A 14,813-nucleotide genomic window follows, 5' to 3' on the forward strand; every position below is an offset into this window, starting at 1 on the left:
GAATGTCCACTTTCTCATACCCATACTCATCATACCAATCTGATGGCTGAAAAATGACAGAGGTGTTTTAGTTCACTTATATTCTCTAAAGAATTGCATGGATGTTTTAGAAAGCCTTTACCCACCCAATGACTATAAAACAATATTCACCAGTATTTTTATATTCTTTTTTAAACATTAAATCTTTGATCCATTTGAAATTTATGTTGACTTTATAGAAATAGGCAAAAAGGTAGGCAGCTCATCTTTCAGTGTTGTTAAGGAAGCAAAAGCCACCCAAAGATTACCTAGGACAGAGATCTCAAACTACTGCATGCAGCCAAATCTGGCCCACCACCTACTTGGTAAATAATGTTTTACTGCAGCACAGTCATACTCATTCTTTACGTGTTGACTAAGACTGCTTTCATGCTACAATGGCAGATTTGAGGTGCTATGACAGAGATCATGTGACTTGCAAAGCCTAGAAAATTTACTAGCTGGAAATTTACAGAAAAAAATTTGCTGATCCCTGACCTAAGGAATGTCCTTAGTCCTGCCCTTGGTTACTGCTTATTAAAGACTCCAGACTTGGTAAAGTTACATGTTAATACTTGGATTTTCTCCGGTAGAAATACAAGTAATTTCTATCCTATGGAAAAGAAAACTTTAAAGGTTACAGTTTATGGCCTTGTTTTTGTTCTAAAGAGTTTTGTCTCTAAGAAATCTCATCCTAATATTGCCTATAAATACCCAACTTCTCAAATGCTGTTTGGACTGATTTTAACATATTATTTGTTCTCTCATAAATTAATGAATTAAAAATAATCTTTGATATGTATTTACTTCATATTTAAATGAAAGTAATGATTCTGCCTTTTAGGAAATTATGTTTTAACAAGTATCAGGTAAGAATCCAGTTTTTTGAATCTGTTTTCTCCTAGATTGCCAGCTTTTTGTTTCCAAAACATTTGTAGAACAATCCACCAGTCTCCCCACCAATCTAATTTCCAGTGCTTCCTTTGTCATATTTGTGTATTGACTATAAGAGGATTGACTAATTGGAGAATATCATTTGTATAGTGATTAGAAATTTCAAAGGCCACAGACATAGCTGTATTTTTTAAAAAGTCACTTATTTTCCTGTAGCAACTGAATATCTTCTTGAGTCCCAGTTATGCTAGCTGACAGAAGACAAAAGAAACAATTCTGGTCAAACTCAGCCACTTCAGATTTTCTCAGTCATTTCAGATTTAAATTCATTTAGAAATTTTCACCAGGGTGACATGCAGTTTTCTGGCTTCTTTGGAGCAAAGCAGCTGATCCATATAGTCATCCTCTCACCCGGGGTTGAAGCCCCATCTGCTGCCCCTTCCTGCCTTTGTTCAGTGAGAGCCTGCAGCCGGCCAGGCACCAATGAGCACCTCACCTCCTTGCATTCCTTTAAGGAGTTTTGAAGTCAGGTAGTGAGGAAAACTCTAGCAAGTTACTTAGCTCTCAGAGCCTTAATTCTTCATCTGTAAATGAAGCTGATAATACCTCTCTCATAAGGATGCAGTGAGCATCAAATGAACTCAAATGCTTCACAAAGCATCTGGGAGCACGTCATGAATATGGGCTATTGCAGGGTGGGGGTGTTCCCCGAAGGTTCCACTGAGTTTTACACAATCACAGGATAATTGCAAGGCCATTATTTATTTAAACACACCTGCTGAGTAGAAATAACACCAAGCTCTGTTAAAATACGGAGAAACTCCTAAACGTTTTAAGCATATATAATTTTTTTTAAAAAAACTTAATGTTGTAAGTTTTACAATACTTATTATTAAGTCTCAAAAATGTACCTTAAGGTTCTTATTCTTTGAGGAAAGCAAACGTAAAGGCAAAGACAATAACCTTTTCTAAGTAAAGTACAGTAAAAAAAATTCTCTGCGGTTTTAAAATGGCACTTAATTGCTAGACAATTCCTGGCCTTTGAAGAGAGTTCACGGCAAAAATATTAAATTGCTGCTGAGGGTTTAGACATTTAACTTTCAAGAAGTTAGACTGATGATGATAATCATTTCCAATATTGTCGTGTATTTACCCAGTAGATTTCCCACAAACAGCCAGAAGACCTAACAGAACCTGAAAGCCAAGATGTGGCAGGCCTGCCGTCTGGACCTAGTGGGCTACTTGCCCTTCGAGTAAAAGGGGCCCCTGCACAAACAGGAAAGGAGCCTCCTCCACCTGCTGGCATGCACTGAGCAGGTGTCCACAGGTCTGAAGCAGCTGTAAAAGACCCTGAAAACTGCACATCAGAAGCAGCAGGACAAACCTCGGCTGGGGAGCACAGCCCAGCTGAGGCTGGCCGCTCCATGCAGCTCAAGTACAAAGGGCTGGGCTTCTCCAGTGTTCATCTGCTTCCCCGCTTCCCATGCCCATAAGAAAGCTGGGAACATTGCATGGACTGCAGTCCATGCCCACGAATGCTGAGGGCCCTCCCCTCACCCGGTGAATATGATGGGGGACTGGCGCCTGAGCTTCTCCTCTATCCAGCTCTGTAAGATTAGGCCAGCCCTTCCATCCGTTAGAGCCCTTACCTGCATACACAGGGTGGGGCTAGAGCTCTAAGGTCCCTGTCAGCATAAGGGTCTACGTTTCTAAGGTAACAGCAGAGAAGAGGGTGTAGGTTAGTGATAGTGTGCCATGCTTGGCATGCAGGAGGTCCTGGGTTCAATCCCCAACACCTCCATTAAGGAAAATAAGCAAATAAGCTGAAATACCCCTCCCTTAAAAACAATTTCAACTTTAGAAGAAAACGAAGTGACAGTAGGTCAAAGCTGAAAATATATGTAAAGGAAATGAAAAATGAGTTTTATAAAAAATCACCTCATAGTTAGAAGAGGTACAAAAGAGTGGTTCAAGTCACAATTTCCCAAACTTAATTACCAATAGACTAAATTTTATTTCATTAACGCAGATGACAGATACAAGACAACTTACTGGTGACTCAATGTCCTCGAGGAGTAAAACAGAACAGCGTTCACATTTCAACAGAGTTTGGGCCCGATGCATTATTTTCTTGACAATTTTCTCCAGGTCAGTCTGTTCTTCAAAGAGGTCATTAACGACCTCTAGCAAAGCCTAGGAAAGATGAAATGAGTGTATTTAGGTGGCCTATGGGACTGACTTAAAAATTTTTTTTTCTCTTAAAATTCCATTTGGTCTTTGCTATAAAAGTATAAATATTTTTGTGTGGTTAATTTTTAAAGTGTTAAAGATTGTGCTAATGTATTTCCATCATTTCATTTTATAACACAGTTTTGAATTGCAAAATATGACTTGAGAATATGCCAGTCCATATAATCTCATATAAATTCCACATATAGATATATGACTATATTCCATACAGTTAATGACTACATGATCCCATATAGTCATTAGTTACAGGCTTTTCCACCTCCTACAATAGATTTTCTGCAATGTGGCTAGGTATAAAACCAACATTTTATACATAACAAATACCTGATTCTCTCCAATGCACATTTATTTCAGAAAACTACAAAGCATCTCTTTGTCATCCTCAGGAAGAAATAGGTTCACGGTCAAACTCAAGACTTATTTTCACTAGCACACATCTCTCTCAGAACTCTGAAAGAATTATAGTGGTGGATACTAATTAAGTTTCCAAGCCTTCAAAAATATAGATAAAATGCCCATTAATCCCTTTGCACAAGAAGAAGTATTGCTTCATCCCAATCTGTCCAGGAGAACACTTGCATACTATTACATAGCTCAAGAAAGAAAACACCATTAAAATTTCTGTTAAAACAACAGAATGAAAAGCATAAAACTTAAAGAAAAAAGCTTAAATTCTAATTTGAAGACTGTGTATTCATTTAAAAATGAAATTGTAATAACCTGTCATTTTATCCAGCTAAGTGAGCTTGCAGTTTACACACTGAAATCGTATTTATTTAGAATTTTTAATTACTTTGGTATTTCCAGAGATTGAAGAATAGTGGGCTAAGTACATGTGGTAGATATTATGCCTCTATCAGAGTGCAATCAGAAAATTACACAGCCAGTGAATTGGCCAGAAGGTGCTCTTTTCAATAGAATTTAATAAGATGTGCACTCTTGAGGCTCACCTCTCACAAAAAGATTTCATGGGTTTTCAGATTCACATATATTCAGGTAGATGGTGTTGACCAATTTTCAACTTTGGTAATGAATTTGATTTGTCCTGAAACCATCTGAAATATGTGAAAATTTCTTCTCTGAGTCTATTCAGGTAGAAAAGCATCTGAATGAGTTAAGGGGTCCACAAAATGAGTCTAGTTCACTGAGCATCTAAAAGAGGGACAAATATCCTAGGTAGCATTTTCTCTACAGAGAGCTTGTGAATATGGCTAAGGGCCATGGAGTGCTCTATGATCCCAAAGCAAAGAGAAACACCAGGAGGTGAAAAAAGTTTTAACTGTATCCTGACCGTTTGGCATTTGGACAGCAAATCGCTGTAAGAGGTCAATGTACAATAATTTCATGTGCAAACAGAACTTAAAAAATGAGGCAACTGTCTGCATAATTACCAACAAAATTCCCTGTTATTAAGGCAGAAGACATTATTTCCTTAATCATCCAGACTATTTCTTCAGATGGATCATATTAACTGAACAATTATTTAACTTTTCAATTTGTTGTGACTGTGTGGATGGGGCCTCTGGGACCCATATACAAGAACATTTATCTCAGAGGAAAAACTAATTGTGCCTTGAGTCTTACACTGACAAATTACATTATAGTAATTTTATTGTTTCTAATTAAAAATTGCTGCTTTACTAACAAGCGATAGAAGTTTTACAAATAACAATGCAGACCAGCTCCAGAATAGGAGAAAAAGAGAAGAAAATCTAGGATGATATGCAATTCAACAGACACTGGAAGACTTGTACACAGTTGGACACTCCCTACTTCTTGATGTCACTTGCATTTTCCCCCTTCTTTCTCCCCACGACCTTCTTTTGCTCCTGGGCTCAACCCTGAACCTCTTCCCTTCTCTTTTGCACATATTCTCCCCCAGTTAACCCACCTGTACCTGAGTTTTAAATATCATCCAGATGCTGATGGTTTCCAAATATTAATGTCGAGTACTGACACCTCCACAAAACTCTAGACTCCTGTATCCAACTGTTTACTTGTCAGCTGTATAAGCCAAAAGTCATTGTCACTCATTTCTCATATCAGTAAGCCTTGTATATTTCACTGCTAATTTTTTGGAGAACCTCTCACTTCTTGTCCAACTACATTATTTTTCCCCTCCACCCAGCTTTACTGAGCCATAGTTGACATATAACTTTGTGTAGTTTAACGCATACAACGCGGTGATTTGATACATCTATATATTGCAAAATGAGTACTACAATAAAGTTAGTTAACTCATCCATCACCTCACATAATTACATTTTTGTGTGGTTAAAACATTAAAATTTATTCTCTCAGCAATGTTCAAGTATGTAATACAGTATTGTTAACTACAGTCACCATGCTGAACATTAAATCTCCAGAATTTATTGAACTTATAACTGGAAGTCTGTACACCTTGACCAGCATCTCTCCTTCTCCCCTACACCCCAACCCCTGGCAACCACCATATTACTCTATTTCTATGAGTTTTTCTTTTCATGGCTCCAATATATATGTGAGATAATACAGTATTTGTCTTACTCTGTCTTGACTTATTTCACTTAGCATAGTACCCTCAAGTTTCATGTTGTTACAAATGGCAGGATTTTCTTCTTGATTATGATTGAATAATATTCCATTGTGTGTGTATGTGTGTATGTATCACAATTTCTTTATCCATTTATCTATTAATGGACACTCAGGCTGTTTCCATGTCTGGGCTATTGTAAATAATTTTGAAACAAACATAAGAGTGCAGATATCTCTTTGATCTCTTTGAGACAGTGATTTCACTTCCTTTGGATGTATCCAGGGTTGGTGGATCATACAGTAGCTCCATTTTTAATTTTTTGAGGAACCTCCATACTGTTTTCCATAGGGGCTATACAAATTTATATTCACACCAACAATTCACAAAGTTTCCCTTTTCTCCACATTCTCATCAACACTTATCTCTTGTCTTTTTGATAACAGCCATTCTAACAAGTGTGAGGTGATATGTCATTGTGGTTTCAATTTGCAATTCCCCAATGATGTTGAGCATCTTTCCATGGGTCTGTTGGCTATTTGTATGTCTTCTTTGGAAAAATGTCTACTCAGATCCTCTGCCTATTTTTTAATTGGATTATCTGTTTCTTTCTTTTCTTTTCCTTTCTTTTCCTTTCTCTTCCTTCTTCCCTTCTTTCTTTTCTTTTTGCTATTGAGTTGTATGATTTTTATATATTTTGGATATTAACCCTTTAGCTGATATATATGATTTGCAGATATTTTCTCCAATTCCATAGACTGCGTCTTCATTTTGCTGATTAGTTCTCTTTCTGTGCGGAAGCTTTTTAGTTTGATGTAGTCCCACTTGTTTACTTTTGCTTTTGTTGCTTGGGCTTTTGCATCAGATCCAAAAAAAATCACTGGAGTTTTTCCCCTATATATTCTTCTAGGAGTTTTACAGTTTCAGTTCTTACATTTATGTCTTTAATCTATTTCAAGTTAATTTTTGTGAGTGATGTAAGATAGGAGTCTAATTTCATTCTTCTGCATGTGAATCCAGTTTTCCCAGCACCATTTATTGAAAACACTATCTTTTCCTCATTGAGTATTCTTGGCTGCCTTGTCAGATATATGTTGACTGTTCGTGCTTAGGTTCATTTCCAGGCTCTTGATTCTATTTCATTGGTCTATGTGTCTGTTTTTAATGCCAGTGCCACATTATTTTGATTATGATGGATTTGAAGTATAGTTTGAAATCATGGAGCATGATGACTCCAGCTTTGTTCTTTCTCAGGATTGCTCTGGCTATTGCAGGTCTTTCCTCTCTGCTCTCTAGATACATGAACCAAGGTTTCTCTTACCCCAGGGCCTTTGCACGTTATATTTCCACTGCCTAGAATGTTCTTCCTAGATCTTTCTGTGGCTTTGCTCCTTCATTCCATTCAGGTCTCTGCTCAAATATCTTCTGTTTATAGAGATCTTCTTAATCACCTTCTGAAATAAGCATCCTCCCAAACTAACCTTCAATGACTAGTCATTATAACACTTCATTCTGCTTTATAACACTTATCATTACCTGATACCATATTATTTTTTTATTTGTTTGCTTCTCTATTATCTATTGTTTCTACTAAAATAGTAAGTTCTATGAAGGCAAGGACTTTGGACAGACAGTGTCTGAAGAGAATCACAGAATAAATATCTGTTGAATGAGTAAATGAACACATGAGGATGCAAAGATTCATAACACATGAAGTATTCCTTAAGGAATTCAAAATGTAGTTGGAGAGGAGGGCCATCAATAAATATCACACAGTGTGAGAAGTGTCCACAATAAAACAATGACAGTATAAACAAGGCAAAACAACAAGCAAAGAAGGAAAGACTAAGTGGAAGAATGAGCTGGGTCCTGAAGGAAATGCAAGACAAATGGAAGTGGGAGGGAAAAGCTGGACACGAGGCATTGAAAGCAGAGGGGGAAATGTGGCTAAGGGAATGAGAAAGTGAAACAGTTTTCTGGAAACTGAGGACTATGTTGCTGGAGTGCCAAATAAAAGGAGAAGAATGGTAAGATGTGGGGCTAAAGATGAAAACAGCATCCAAGACAGAGAATAGATGTGGTATGTTGTGCTGGAGAAGATGGCTATAGAAGTCAACGGTTTTACTGTCAAATATTCATATGTCATAATTCTTAGCAAATGAAACTTTTAATCAGTTTACTTACCAATTAACTGAAGATGTCCAACCCTTTTGAATATCTTCTTGTTAAACATATTCTAAGGTGTGACAGTAATTTTCCTGTATTTAAAATTATAGTGAGCCTAATATAATTTAATCTCTATTTCATCATTTAGCAATTTTTTGAGTACCAACCTCTGTTTTTGTTTTTTACTACTTAATTCTATAATTGGTGAAGATAAATGAGATCAATCTCCCCCTGTGTGTTTCTTCATAATCCTATAAGTTGGTGTTTGCAGCATTATTGTCCAGTTATCTCGTGATGCTCTTCCAAAAAAGCTTTCAATTCACAAACAAGATTTGTGAGGTGGGGTGAAACCATCCATAACATACCTTGCTTCTTAAAAGAACTAAACTGCAAAAATATCACTATATTGTGTTATTGTTTCAAAGCTATAAGTAAGCAAAAATACATCTGCTTCTTTGAAAGACAGATGTAAAATTAATGTCTTTTTTAAAAGAAGCCATTTCCCCCAAACAACAACAAAGAATTTGTATCCACTTCTATTTGGGTTTATAGCTTAAAGGGGATCTTCACCCATAGATCTGAAGGATTATACAAAAAAAAAAAAGATTCCTGGACTATTCAAAGATCATCTGCTGTTATTAAAAGGCATAATGACTCACAGACATGGGGAAGACAGAGCGCTTTGAGCTTTCCCCAACGTTTCCTTCTACTCACCCTGCTTCTTTCATATTCTTTCCTTGAGGCTGCAAACAGCTGGGCATTAGATATGGCGATTCCACAAAATGGAAGATACATTTGCATTACCTGGTGGCAAAGACAGTATTGAGAGCATTAAAACATCACTGAAGCAAATTCCACTTTCCTGCATATGCTTGATGGTAACACTTCTTTTTCAACCACAGAGATTGAGTGTGGTGTTGTAGATACTAGTATCTTAACTTCAGAAGGAATATTTTCCAGAGTTAACTATATGATGGTCTCATCAAGCTTTAACCAGGGACAGTCACATCTATGAAGAAATAAAGTGAACCAACAGATTCTTATGGCTATGATACAGGAACCATGTCTAAATCATCTTTGTATTCCTTCCTCGAGCAATGAAAAATGAGTAAATGGATGAACTCTGATATATTTAGAATTTAAGGCAAGTGCTCACACTTACCCTTGGAGGTAGGCAGGATATAAGCCAATTTCTTTGTACATATGCATCTGTAGCAGGGATCTCAGCTCGACCTTGGAACTCTGTCAGCTGCAGACTTAGGTATGCCTATTAGGATGGGCCCAATAGGAACATAGGGCCAAGGGCCTACAAGCCTCATGCACAAGAGCTCAAATTGTACCCACTACTCTGTTGACATAACTGGGCATGAATGCAAATTGGTTGGTCCTACAGAAGCTGTTTGAGAAAAGGTTGGGTATCCTTTAAAAGAGCACGCCTCCTGCAGGAAGAAACAGCCAGGTGCGGTGGGCCTGATCCCAACAAAGGCTTTCTCATTCCAGGGGGTCTAGGTCTAGGGTTTTCAGTACTGCCTGGCACACTCACTCAAACTCATCTCCACATTCTCTGATGAGAGAGACAGGGAGAGGAAGAGAATGCCCCAGGTAAAAACCAAAAGAATGATTTCCTTAAACTCTTCACAACGTAGGACATTGTGACAAGTGACACTGCTTGGGGACTTTTCTAACATAGAGGGACAAGAGCATGTGGGCATGTTTTATATGACAGTCAGTCTCTGTGTCTCTCTGTCTGTGTGTCTGTCTCTCTTTCTCATACACGTGCACACCACCACCCCCCTATTCACTATGATGCCTTGTGAAGAGTACACAGCAGTGGTAAAATCGAGCAGTTCCTACCATGCCCAGAAGAGGGCAGTGCAAGTGCTCACTGCTGGTGAGGGATGGAACCAGCAAGTGCAGATCTGCTCAGGAGCAGTGAGACCCTCCTAGGATACCTAGAACACAATTACCTGGAGTGGGAGGTGGTTTTTAGAGGGCTTGAGATGAAGCCCTCTAAATCACAATCCCTATCACTTCTTTCCTATTAAAATCTTGCTTTGGCTACCTGGGCATATTTAATTCTGACTGAATGTCCCTAAAAATAATTCAGAAGGCTGTAGAAGGGAATGCTGAGGCCCCACTTTTTTACTGAGATATAGCTGATGTACAATATTATATAAGTTTCAGGTGTACAACATAGTGATTCAGTTTTTAAGGGTTACACTCCATTTATTGTTATTATATAATATTGGCTATATTTCCCCATGTTGTACAATATATCCTTGTAGTTTATTTTATACCTAATAGTTTGTACCTTTTAATCCTCTGCCCCTATCTTGCCCCTCTCCCCTCCCCTCTCTCCACTGGTAACTTCTAGTTTGTTCTCTAGATCTGTGAGTCTGCTTCTTTTTTGGTATATTCACTAGTTTGTCTTATTTTTTAGATTCTACATATACATGACAACATACAGTATTTTTCTTTCTCTGTCTGACTTATTTCACTTAGCTTGATACCCTCCAAGTCTATCCATGTGGTTGCAAATGGCAAAATTTTCATTCTTTTTTATAGCTGAGTAGTATTCCTATAGTTATCACATCTTCTTTATCCATTCATCTGTTGGTGGACATTTAGGTTGCTTCCATATCTTGGCAATTGTAAACAATGCTGCTATGAACATTGGGGTGCATGTATCTTTTTGAATTAGTGTTTTCATTTTTTTTCACATATATACCCAGGAGTAGAATTGCTGGGTCACACGGTAGTTCAATTTTTAGTTTTTTGAGAAACCACCATACTGTTTTCCACAGTGGCTACATCAATTTACATTCCCACCAATAGTGCATAAAAGTTCCCCTTTCTCCACATCCTCATCAACATTTGTTATTTGTGGTCTTTTTGATGATAGCCATTCTGACAGGTGTGAAGTGATAGCTGAGATCTCACTTTCAAAGAGAGAGAAACAAACAGTGACACTGATATTAAGTAGAGGTTAAAAAAAATAGTGAATTGATTTTTACAGATCTTTTCAGGATAAATTCTTTCACTGAATCTGATCAAATATTAGTAAACTAATATTTAATGAGAACCTGCTATGTGCCTGACACTCTCATGTCATTTCTTCATTTGAATCTCACATCAACTCCTCATGGGGGAATGCTGTGTACATTTGAGAGATTAGGAAATCCAGTAATGTGACCAAACCTACAAAGGAACTCAGATCATCTAATTCTACAACTTGTGATCATTCCTTACAACATGTTGCCATCTAGAACTAGATGTTATTTCTGTCATCTCCTCTTTCCCCTTCCTTATTACTCCCCTTCATGCCTTAGGAAGTATGTCAATACGCCAGTACAAAGCTGTTGACATAAAGGTGCCAGATAGTCTGCCAGAACTTCCCTGCCTTTGCCAGAAAAAGAACCACTTTCAACATCACCTATATACACAGACAGCACTTTCCTTGCAGTTTTGGTTTTTTCCTACTGTGGAGATAGTGACTATGATAGAGGTGGAAGGGAGAAGATATGGGTAATTTAACTTAACTTTCCACTTCTTTCTTCCTCCCTCCCTCCCTTCTTTATTTCTTTCCTTTCTCCCGCCCTCCCTCCTTAGTATATTTATTTGACTTCTGGAACCAAGTATAAGATCAAGCAAGTAGGAAGAAGAAAATGACCAAGTGAACATATGAAATGCTTCCTAATATATCATAAGCTTGCTTTAATTAATTTGTAATACCAGTATTTATTGAGCTCCAAGCATTGTGTATCATTAAAAAGAATCTGAGTTTTAAATTAGATGACCATTGTCCATTATGTGGCTGTTCTGTGTAAAAGTCAACAGGTCACTTCACCTCTCTGAACCTATCTCCTTATCTGTAAAATGCCTGGTTTCACTGGCTAGTATTTCTGGTTCTTTTTAGTTCTAATATTTGGTGATCCTAATAATTAGAAACATCAGTGAGCAGCAATATTATGTTTGCCACAGGAAACAAAGAATTCAATAAATATATTCACTTCTTATTTAAGAAATAATCATTTATAACACTAATTTATATTGACAAAGTCCTTGGAAATGATGTTAAGCCTTTTATATGTACTGTATCATTTGATCCTCACAATTATATACACAATTCACTCCATTTTTCAGATGAGAAAACTGAGGCTTTACAAACTTATCAAAGTTGTTGAGAGATATTCTCCATGTGTCTCTCACATTTCTGCACATCTTGCAAACAGAGGCACTGGATTATCTTTCAAGGGTGTTTATACAGTGAACAGCCTTGCAAAACACAGCAAAAAGCAGAAATGTTTACTATGCAGTATAATTAAGATAATGTCTTTCTCTGAGGCAGAGGTCAGGCAGGTTTACTGTCCATTATAAAAGATTTAGGTTTCCTACATTTGAGGTTCCTCTCCTGAAGCACATGTCCTGTGTAATCTGTTACTAATTTTATCCCAAGCCAGAAGCATGTGTTTATATATCATTGAAACTACTATATTTTTCCATTTGTCCTGCAGGTGTATACATATATATGAACTCCAAAACACGGTTACTCAGTACTCGCAACTGTAAGGTAAGAGATTTGTGAACAATTACTAGAGTCAGTGTTAAATTTCTTTACTCTCTTTTTAACTGAGCCATTTGCTACTGATTTTACTTTCTCATTCCACTGATTCTCCCCTTTACTACATTACACTTCCTTTACTTTAGAGATTCAGCTAGAAATTTTATGTCCATACTTAATAAAATCTACATTTACCATCTTTAGCCTCCTTACAAGTAAGATAAAGACCTTGGAATACTTTAACTCTCAACACTACTTTTCTGGTATACATGTTACTCTTTTTCTAGTTCTATCTTGTTTTGTTACTGAAAACTGAACATTACTGTTATTATTGTTATTAGCCAATGCTTATTTTGATTTATCTACATGTTTACCAACTTTTTCCTCTTCATTTCTTCCCTCCTTACTTCCTGAAGACTTACTTTTTGAAGACAATATTTTAGGATATTCTTTAGCATTGGTGGTAAATGCTTTGCTTGTTCTGTATAAAAATATCTTTATTTTATGATCTTAAAAGGTAATTTATTTGGGTGTACAATTCTAGGTTAACAGCTAATGTCTCTCAGTACTTAGAAGACATTATTTTCCTATCATTTGCAGTTGACGCTGCTAAAAGTCAATTGTCAATCTAATTCTTTGTAAATTATCTGTCTTTGTCTGGCTTTTAAAAGAAGCTCTTTATGTCTTTCATGGCCAATTTGTACTTTTCCAGCTTCAATGAAATGCTTAGTTGACTCATAGAACTCTAATACATATATACATATATATATATATATATATATATATATATATATATATATATATATATAAAATGTAATACATATAATAATGATATATATATATTACTAAAGATTGCTGTGGATGGAGAGGATACTATCCCTTCATGACACATTGCAAACTGAGAGGAGATCTTTATTTACAAAGGGAATGATCTATACTGTGTCATTCACTGGCACAACAATTCAACACTCTGGGGCCAGACTCAGCTCCACTATGAATACTCTGATGACAATCTACAAAATGTCTAAATAACTGTGCAGGAGAAGCAGTCTGATACATTTTGAAAGGAGGGAAGAAGAAGAAGCTGAAGTAGTATGGAAACAGAGATAATGAAAAACAAAATACTTTTATATCTTTTTTCATTTCCAGTGTAAAAGACGTCTTAATAAAAAAAAAAAAAATATATATATATATATATATATATATATATATATATATATATATATATATATATATATATATATATATTGCTCAATTCTGCTCTTTCTGGAATCCTCTTCCTCCAAGAAAAAAAATACTAATTTGGCCTTCACCATCTAGTTTCTGAATGCCAAAAGGTCTAAAAGGCCTTAATGACAAAGAAGCTAATGAGACTGTACACCCTTGTGCAGCACTTTTCAGCTTGAAAGCACTTTATGAACATTGGCTAATTAATCTTTACAACATCCCACTCAGAAAGAGAGTTAAATTGAAAATCATTAAACAGTGTGAACAAGTCACTTTAGCCCTGGAAGCTCATGAAAAGTACCACTAATAAGCATAAAATCTGAGCACTGCGACCATCCATCAACATCCTAAAGAAAGACAGTAGGTACTGAGCACTTTCAGACTTACAGACCACAAAGAAAGGCTACTCCAGCCCCAGGGTTTGGGCTGGTCCAATGATACATCATTAAAGAACACCGGAGGTCTACACTGGAGGTTCGTGGTGATGGGCCGGGGCCAACCCCTTTATGGGCCCCACTCCTGGAGGCAACACAGCTGGACGGGCCACATTACTGTTAGCCAAATTAATGGGTGAGAGGTTTTCCCCACCATCAGGCAACACCTCCTTTCTTGTGCAGATCCTGAGATCAGTGCTCTCAAGACGCTTCTGCCCTCAGGCATTAACTGTAAGGCAAAGCCTCACTGATTTGGAACTGGGGATGTTTTAATAGTTGTAATTCAAATGCTAAATAAACTCTTCAAGTAGAGTAATTTGGAAAATTAGGTATCAAAACAGGAAGCAGTTACATTATTTTCACATAATGAAACACTTTCCACATCTTTCAGAAACAGAGTATTTGAAACAGTAAAAAATTAGTTTGAAGTCTTCTAGAGACTCCAGAGGAAATTCCTGCTTCCAGAGGTATAGTTTGGTTCACGATAATTTGTTTCTATGCAAATTCAGTAAAGATAATAGGTTGGGTTTTTATTTCAAGAATCCAGATTATAAATGCATCTTGTCAACTCACACAGAAGTCTAGACTCTTGGCTAAAGCATGTCTTTTTCTCTCAGAGATGTGCCTTCTTTGAAGAAAAGTCTCCCAAAAATACAGAGGCATAAAGTACAAACTTTGTTTTAAAAAATTGGCATGGAATAGATGATACAATTACATACTTTTGGAAATTGTCCACTTTAAGAATTAACAC

General features: G+C 36.7%; 1 protein-coding gene across 1 annotated transcript in view; it reads right to left on the bottom strand.

Moving 5' to 3' along the window:
- Positions 1 to 14,813, bottom strand: part of PDE11A (phosphodiesterase 11A) — a 327,882-nt gene that overhangs the window by 204,493 nt on the left and 108,576 nt on the right. Inside the window, exons 3-4 of the mRNA XM_032479754.1 lie at positions 8,555 to 8,644; positions 2,965 to 3,105 (exon numbers count right to left, since the gene is read on the bottom strand). Coding sequence (XP_032335645.1) covers positions 2,965 to 3,105; positions 8,555 to 8,644 — 231 coding nt within the window. The remainder of the gene's footprint in view (positions 1 to 2,964; positions 3,106 to 8,554; positions 8,645 to 14,813) is intronic.

This window comes from Camelus ferus, chromosome 5, assembly GCF_009834535.1.
Source record: "Camelus ferus isolate YT-003-E chromosome 5, BCGSAC_Cfer_1.0, whole genome shotgun sequence".
In the NCBI taxonomy this organism is placed as follows: domain Eukaryota; kingdom Metazoa; phylum Chordata; class Mammalia; order Artiodactyla; family Camelidae; genus Camelus; species Camelus ferus.